Source organism: Nannospalax galili, unplaced genomic scaffold (genome assembly GCF_000622305.1).
Source record: "Nannospalax galili isolate Female #2095 unplaced genomic scaffold, S.galili_v1.0 scaffold821, whole genome shotgun sequence".
In the NCBI taxonomy this organism is placed as follows: domain Eukaryota; kingdom Metazoa; phylum Chordata; class Mammalia; order Rodentia; family Spalacidae; genus Nannospalax; species Nannospalax galili.
This window is the reverse complement of record NW_008345684.1, coordinates 513,820-523,063: the sequence shown is the minus strand read 5'-3', so window position 1 is coordinate 523,063 and position 9,244 is coordinate 513,820. Positions and strand designations below refer to the sequence as shown.

General features: G+C 37.9%; 1 protein-coding gene across 1 annotated transcript in view; it reads right to left on the bottom strand.

The window, feature by feature from the left end:
* Positions 1-6,508, bottom strand: part of Epha6 (EPH receptor A6) — a 1,087,127-nt gene extending 1,080,619 nt beyond the window's left edge. Inside the window, exon 1 of the mRNA XM_008841732.1 lies at positions 5,777-6,508. Within this exon, the coding sequence (XP_008839954.1) occupies positions 5,777-6,164 (388 nt within the window). The 5' untranslated portion in view covers positions 6,165-6,508. The remainder of the gene's footprint in view (positions 1-5,776) is intronic.
* Between the last annotated feature and the right edge of the window lie 2,736 nt (positions 6,509-9,244).

The window sequence follows — 9,244 nt, the reverse complement described above, 5'->3', positions numbered from 1 at the left end:
TTTTGTTCTGCTCCATTCCTCTTAACCCATCAATTATGAATAATTACATAGTGAGACCATTTAATGTAGAATAATGGAATATCTACTTGAGTGTCTCAAAAAGAAAATGATTAGAATATTGAATATATACACGTATTTCTCCATAGGGTCATTGTTTCCCATAAAATCTCCCTTGAAAACCAATATACTGTCTATTTTCACTGCCACTGCCCCAAGCCAGGTCACAGCAACCATGCTGCTGAGCAGCAAGTGTCCTAATTCTGCTCTTTCAATCTTCCATTCATCCCCTTGGAATATCTACTTGAGTGTCTCAAAAAGAAAATGATTAGAATATTGAATATATACACGTATTTCTCCATAGGGTCATTGTTTCCCATAAAATCTCCCTTGAAAACCAATATACTGTCTATTTTCACTGCCACTGCCCCAAGCCAGGTCACAGCAACCATGCTGCTGAGCAGCAAGTGTCCTAATTCTGCTCTTTCAATCTTCCATTCATCCCCTTGCTCCCTACTTATAATACTCTTGAGATGTACAATAGTCACTTTATCGTTTTGTACAACATTCCCTTTCACCTGAGGTAATATTAAAACCCATCTTCTTAGCATGTCTTTTTACTCCATTAAGTGTGGCTACTGACTTTCAAATTACACTTTTTGCAAATCTTTTCCTTGCTCAGTAAATTCCAGTCACACTGATTTCAATTCTTCAAATATATCAAGCGCATTTCTTTATAAAGCAGTTCCTTCTACTTTCAATGTACTTGTTACTACTCTGCAAAATTAGTTCCTTCTCTTCCCTGAGAATGGAGCTTAAATGTTACCCCAAACACAGGCCTTTTCATCTGTCTCAGTTAAAGTGCCCTTGCCTATCCAGTTCCTCTCTGTTTCAGTGCTTCCTTTGCTTCCTCCAAAGAATTTCTACAATCTTTGCTGTTTTATTTACTTACACAGGTGGCATGGGGTAACAGAATGTGCCTACTCATTTCATCTTCTAAATTTTATTTAATTTAAAAATATTTTTAGTATTTAAATTACATATGTATGGGTATGTATGTGAATATGTGCAAGCACATGCAGGTGCCTTTGGAGGCTAGAGATATAAGATCCCCCTGAACTTCAGTTATAAGCAGCAGTGAACCACTTGATGAGGATGCTGGGAACTGAACTCAGTTATATAAGAGCACCAAACACTCATAACCACTAAGTCGTCTCCCCATCCCCTAAATTTTAGATTTTAAAGACAATATTTAAAGGAATACAATAACAAAAGTGTTATATTTTCAATATTTTAAGAAAATAATGAGGTATATAGAATTCATAATTTTATTAGAATATTATAGATGTGTTAACAATTTAATCCTCTTGTGTGAGTTACATGATCAATAATGTGTGCTGGACAGACACATACTATTATAATTATCATACTATGCATATTGATGTCTACCATATTGATACTGCCAATAAATGGTAGTAAGCCAAAGGAAAAGATTTCTATGTATTTTGAGATTTAGTTGACAGTTTCAAGCATGATCTATTCTTTCATTATTTACAATAAATGAAACATGTAGTTAGAAGTACTTGTATATGGAGGAGATAGAGCTGGCTACCGAAGACTGTACAATAGCAAATAGGTCTGTAGACAAGACTTCAGTGAAGTCCTTTAGAGACAACAATCTTGTACCTTTTATGTAGTATCATTAAAAATAATTTTATCCATTAGAAAATCCACATACATGTATGTAAAAAAGCATACGCTATTAGAATTTTTTAATATTAACTTATGCCACTTCTGGTTTAAAGAAGATAAATTTAATAAGCATGCTATTAGTTTTGTGCAAGAAAAAGTTTTCAGCTATAGTTTATTTTGAACCCAGAGGCAAATAATATTTAGAATCAGATGGTCACTGCTGAATCTGCATTAAAGTGATGCCTTATCTTTTTATACTGCTGTTAATCCTAATGACTCCACAATGACTTGTTCGAACTATCTATGTACAATAAAAGCAAATTATAGGTTTTATTTATAGTTACACTTTCCAAGAAAGCATGAGATATTAGTCTCAAGCACTTATTCATCTATCAATATTGTATCCCTGAAAATCAATTTTATATGTTGTGACAGATACTATAAAAATATTCTCTGTAAATTATCTAACTGTTCTAATTTAGGAAAAAAATTAATATTAATTATTTGTATTTCTGCAGTTTCTACAGTTTATAATCAATGCTTATGGCAGTTCAGCTAATTTTAGGCCATCAATTTTATGCACGTATTTTTCTGCTTAGTAATGTTTACTAATAATTAGTTATATGCAACTGAAGAAGTTTTGCAGTCAGTTCATTCAAAGCAATAAAGTAGTGAAACCAACTACTACTCTGTCTTTACTTTGCTGATTTCTTTGTAACTGTGTTCTGTGGGAATAAATCAATTCACATCATAGTGGTGATAAGTTCATTGTTTCATCTAGCCAGCTAGTCTATTGACTTACAGAATTTTTGTAAACATTAGGCACACCCTGAGAGATGCATCAACACATTTAGGGCATATGGTACTCTGCTAAAGGAGAGTAATCTGAATAAATGGACCCTAAGGACAGTAATCTGAATAAATGGACCCTTGGTTGCTGTGAATTATTGCAACTGACACACATGATTAATTTACACATGAAGGAAGAATAGAGTTTGTATTCATTAGTAAGGAAATGAAAGGTTATATATTTTTAGATTTTAATTTGAATTTTAAATAAAAATTACAAGCAACTAATCAGTATTGTGGTCTAAAATACAAAGAAAAACAATGGAATACAGGAGAGAGTAGAAAACAAATTATATTTTTGCCTAATCATATGAAGTGACTGAGGAAGCATCATTACTTTCCGATTGATTCAAGCAGCTTTGGGTAATAGACAAGAAGAATCAAATTGATTTATTTCATATTTACGTTACATAGCTTTACATCTGGTTCAAAGACAAGAGGTCTTTTCTAGAGTCAGATTACCCTTAGATCCATATTAAAAGAATGAGGTAGTTCACTGTTTTTGTCATTACCATTATTTGACCCTGCCTAAGTATGAGAGACTGGGGATAGGGTATGAGGTCAGAGGGTGAATCCAACCATTTCAACCATGAAGGATCTTATATATAATAATATGGTAATTTGAACACACAGCAATGAAATTTTACTTGCTGAATGCCCTTAAAGGATAAATATTATATAAGAATGAAAATTTACCCTGTACAAAATAACAAGTTTCAGAAATAAAGCATAAGTGAAAATTACTAGGAATATGAAAATGTCCTCACAAAATTAAGTATTAACCATACAACTGACATTTACTTTTTATCTGTACTATAAATCAATACACATTTACACAGATCTTTCTGTGTCATGCATATAATTCTACCATGTTGCATGTATTTTTTATGTTCAAGCATTAATGTTTTGATGTTATCTCTTTATGAATCTACATATTAAGGAACTTTATTTAAATATTCGTAAGAATAGTATGAGAAAGGATGACATTCTATTAACCATTTGTGTGAATATTACAATATATGAAAGTTATCCAAACTTATTATCATGTAAATCTTTGAATTGTCATAGCTCAATAAATAACCATTTAATACTGATGTGCAATACAATCATACATTGTAATTTTATGTTGAAGAACTAAGTTAAATTTTAACCAGTTTATTCCTTATAGATACTAGTAACTTTATACAAATGTATGCTTATTCATAACCTGTGTTTTCAGTATAATACAAATTCAAATTAAAATTTTTATAAACAATCTTTAATGATCCTTTTTAATCAATTGGATAACTGGAGAATATCCAACAGACACTAAGTTAATTAATATAAAAGTGAGTAGAGATGTTTAGTATTTAACTAAAACAACTTAAAATAATTAAGGATTCATTAAGCTATAGGAAAATAAAAATGAGTCCAAGAGGCTAACAAACTACTTCTCTAGGCTCTTCATTTGTATAAAGTCTTATTTTCACACAACAATCTTCAGTATAATGGTATATTTGTTCTGTGGATATTCTTTTGTGTTTGAGTTGTGCTATTAAACCCAAGACCTAGGATAATTGCTAACTGATATAGGTATTACATATATTATTTGAGTTACTACTATTCAGGGCCATTCTGACTAGCACAATTTCAAAACTTCTGGTAAACTTTAATCTCAATATACACATGCTTTTCATATCTATAGATACTAATAAAAGTATAATAGACATACTTGATTTTCTAAATTAATAATTGTTTTCTCTCCAAATAAAAGAGTAGGTAAAAAATTATATGCTATTTTTTAAAATCTTAGTGTTTTCACATAAGTAACCAAAACTACTCTTGGATCCTTAATACCAACAGTCCTTGAAGACAGATGTTGGTAGTCTGAAGCTATCCACCACTGTGCAAGAGTGTAGCATTATTGCTGACACCTATTATGTGGTATATTGTCAAAGTCATGGGGATAATATGTTTTCCAAACCATATATATTTATGATTGCGTTCTTCCAAGTAAAAAAGAAAAAGGAAGAAAAAAAACATATCAATGGTGTTCTTTAGAAATGAGGATACCTGAATATTGCTTCAGAATGATTATTCTATTTTAAATAAAGAAATACAGCCTTGTATTTTTATGACAAAAAAACAATGCTGTGTTGTCTTTCTGTCTCATTGAATCTTCTCCCCATCACACAGGAAGTACATATGCTCATCTGACCTTCATTTGTATTTTATGCCAGTTATTTCCAGACATCAAACATCTATATGATGTGTTAAATGACAACTATAATTGATCACAACTGTTTCATATTTGAAGTCTCTGGAGAGTTCCAACTAACAGGTGACATGTGGGGATCCTCACACTACCACTGACAGCAACCAGTTAGGTACATGCTGGAAAACTTTTATAGATGTTTGATACTTTAATGTAAGGGAATTTAGAGATATTTTTCTGCATCTTTAAATATTCACATAAGTCCAGAGATATTTGTAATGAAAGATTATTTAAATAGAAGGAAAGAAAATGCTCAAATATTTTACATGCTTTTCATTATTTTTCACACAGAATTCAACTTCACTTTGACATTGCCCACTAAAAAAAGTCTCCTCTAAAATATGATAGCGATTTGATTTTATGAATAGGATATTTATAACTTATGAATGCAAATTTATCACTCACAAAAAAATAGAAACCCCAACACTGATTTGTGAGCATGTGATTTAAGAATAATTTTAAAGAATTTTAAGAATAAACATATGGTAAAGGGTGTCTGGAAACTAGTGTTAGATAAGGGCAACCGATAGTTACTGGAGAACACAGGTTGATAACTGGTCACGGGGTTCAGCCAGAGTGATGACCTGTCTTTGAAGCAGGCAAGAGAGAGAATCCACACTTCTCCCTGTTACCAGAGATCGCAAAGAGCCAGAAGTCTCCATTAGGTCTGTGCCATGAAGCTTGACCTCCAGTGGAGGCTGTTAAGCCTGGAGCAATCCTGCAACTGCCTGTGGTGGGACCCACGTGATGCGGAGGCTCAGCCATCCCTTAAAAGAAATCTGGAGATAGAAGGGATCAGAGCTCTTGGGGCCCTTAGTCCCAGGCGGTGTAGCCAGATGCTCTGGTGACCCAAACATACTAGACTTCCTAGTGTGGCAAGTCCAGAGATGCTGACCTAGGGACTAAGTTATGTGCAGGAGCGGACAAGTGCACCATAACATCCTCCTCCTCCAGCCCCTTTTGCCTCTCCACCGTGTCCCTTACCTTGGTTGTTGGAGACGTGACTGCAGTCGCCTGTCCAAGCTGTCAGCAGGGGCAAGAAGAAACCAAATTGCAAAAGAAATTCCCGGACTTCGCAGCCCCCCATGACTCTTCCTGGTTCTCTTCTCCTCCGGGTTAAAAAGAAGTGGCAGCAGCGCAGCCAAGTGTTAGAGGTAGGGTGGGGGTCCAAGTCCACGTTCTCTTCTTCTTCCTCCTCCTCTTCCTCCTCCACAAGGTCCGCAGGGCAAGTCCCGGGGCGCCCCCTGCGTGAGGCCCCGGGAGCAGGGCACAAGGGTCCAGGCTGCCCAGGTGCAGGAGCAGCTGCTTCAGAGTAGGATGCTGCCTGCGGCGCCTGGGAGCTCCTGCTGGCTGGAGGCGAGGGGAATTGCATCCACCACGGTGTCCCGCTTGCGCGAGGACTATTCACTTGGGCCCGAAAGAGCGCGCGCGCAGGAGCGAGCTCAGGCTGTGGTTTGGGGGAGGGGATCCAGGACCCGGGAGGGCTCCTCACAGAAGGGACTGGGGGCGGGTAGAGACAATCAGGTGGAAAGCGCAGTTCTTGGGTCCACAGAGCCTCCTTGGACACAAGTGGGCACTTGCAGACCCCAAAGCAGAGGAGGCACACTGCAGTTAGCAAGAGATGAAGGGGCAGCGAGAACTTTCCTCTGGCCGGTGTTGAGAAAGCAGGAGAATGAGGCTGGGGAGGGCCGCGAGTGATCCCAAGGAGTTGCAGACTGAGCCCTCACCCCCTCGTCTGAGTGGCGTGGGAAGAGTATTGCGTCGTGGACGCCACCGAGTAGGTGGCGTCTGCGCCGCCCCGCAGCAGCGGCAGTCACTTACACAGGCCCCCCAATCACTTGGTCCCCCTTGTAGAGGCAGCGATGTTGGCCTTTTTGAGACTAGTAGGCTCTGGACATGTTTTCCCCCTTACTTTCCTACATTTCTGCCGCTGGAGGCGGTGAGAGACGAGGGTCAACGCTCCTGGCCCCTGCACAGCTCAGAGGCAGCAGTGGTCAGCCCTGAAGCATCTGAGTGCCAGGCGCCCAAACTTGCCCAGCAGGGCGAACCAACAAGCTTCTTGGCCACCTTGCTTTGAGTCCTTGGAAAGCGTAGGGACAGAAGCCACAGAGAGAAGGCGCATCAGGCTGGTGCCTGGCGCCCAGGCTCTTCTAGGTCTTCCTCGTCCTGGTTCACTGGTGACTTCGCCTTGGAGGTCACGCGCATCATCATCATAGTCTCGGAGCCAGGCTTCTGAGGATCTGGATCGCTCGCGGCGCGGGGGCGTCGAGGAGCTGTGAGCTCGGAGCAGCCCAGGGACTGAGCAGCTCTTGTCCAAGTCCACCGCCGCGCGCGCGGGAGGTGCGCTCTCCCAGAGCGAGAAGCCCCTTCTCAAAACCAGCTTGCTCTCAGGGACAGGTCGCTCGCTGCTAGGGTGTTGCACCAGCTACTTGGTGGAAGCCAGTGCCAGGCCGGGTATTAGCGGCAAGCTGATGAGAAAGGGTGTAGCCATCTGCAGTCCCCAGGTCCGGGTTTCCTGATGCCAAAACCGGTGCAGAGGGATAGGGTAGAGCCTGGAGCTCTGTTGAGCCTGGTGGAGTCCGGAGATCTCCCGCCTGGCAGCAGCGGCTTGGATGTTGCCAGTTCAGCGCTAGAGGGAGATAGTTGACAACAAAAATTCCTCCACTGCTTGCAGCTGGAAAGGCTAAACCTGAGACCTGAAAGAAGGAATGCTTTGGGGCTAAAGTTACAATGTTAAGGGCTCGCAGTGGAAACCCTATTGCTGGCGAAAAAAATATTTAATACATTCGTTAATGTTATTGTCGTTTCATTTCTTGAAGGAACATGGGTTATCAGGCTCGGATGAGGTTTAAAAATGCCATTCCCATTGCATTACAAAGGGGATTTTGGAAGGGATATTGATAAAACTGGAGGAAAAAAAAAAAAAAAAAAAAAAAAAAAGGGCGATGGGGGAGCTGTGTTCCCAAACATAGAGGATATTCTCCACATAGACGGAGGGTACCTGTAAATCGTAGTGTGAGTAATCAGAAAAGCCACAGATCCAGGACCGAAGGGTCAACACTCCACAGGGAATTCTGGAAATTAAAGCAGCCTGGCATTTGATGCATTTCGATGGTGCTTGACACTGCCTATTTCTCAATTCGTGTCACAGTCGGTGAGAGAAGCGAGAAAAGCAAATGATGTCCCAAATCTAAAAGCTGCTCCCATGGAGAGAAATGCAATATGCAAGGGATTTGGAGAGTGTGCAGGTTTCTGATTGGTGACTGTACATTTACCCTCATTACCAATTCATACACAGCTTCTTTTCAAAGATGTAAATGCCAATTTAAATGTATGGAAATCACATCTACAAAGATAACCAGACATAGAGTTTCTATATTGTTTTAAGTAGTGATCTGATTTTGCTACTCATTTTATCAGTTACCGATTATGACTAACTACAAAGACCCTTCTAAATTCAATTTAGTTTACTAACTCAGGTGTAAAATAAAAATCTACACCAATATGCTGTAAGTCATTATGTCTAAATAATGTTTTCAAAAGTGCTTAATGATTAACTGTGCCTGTGGTTTGATTTTAAATAATAACCTTTTTACATGTTGTTAAAATAGTATATTTCCAAGACCTTTAAATATTTTTCATTTTAAAATACTGACTCACAGTGAATTCTGTAGGCTTTCTTGACAACCCAAGGTAAGAACCAGCTTCTCATTGTGTTCTGACAAACCCAAAGAATGGGTAATACTGTAAGCTTGGAATGTAAAACATGGCAATCTGTTTTTATTCAAGTTAAGAACAATTGCTGGGAGATTTTCAGTTTAAAATAACCAGAATAATTTCTCCCATAAAATATTTTAAATGAACATTGAAGATCAGATTCTTATATTTTTCCTGAATTTTAGCTTTAAAACTATATTAAATAATAGAACACCAAGAAGGTCAGTTCTAATTAGATTTGAACAAAATGGTTTTAGTGGAATGAAAATAAATCAAAGAACAAAAGTTACCAATTCTTTTCTAAGACTCAGTTAAATTATAATATGTCTGAAATATAAACTTCAAAATAATACCAATACTTGATGAAAGTGAACTTCTCTCCCTGCTGTAACTGCAATTCACCTACTATTCACAAAGTGTTTCAATAAGTCACAACTTAGCTTCACATAATATGTGTAACCTCCTTATATGATTGACATTTATTTGGATTTATTTTTTTCAGAAAAGTATTTACAAGATTTTTCTCAATATTAAATATTGTTTTTGATATGTGTAGAAAATAACATTTCAATTTTAAACATCTAAAAGATTAATTTTAATTTAATTATCATGACCATTGAGCTAGCAAGAGTTCATGAGTTGGGTATGATTATTAATTCAAAAGAGTGTAGAAAATTAATTACTAAAATTTGTGTGTATATTCATCCTACAGCTTTGATTGTGCTCATTTTACAT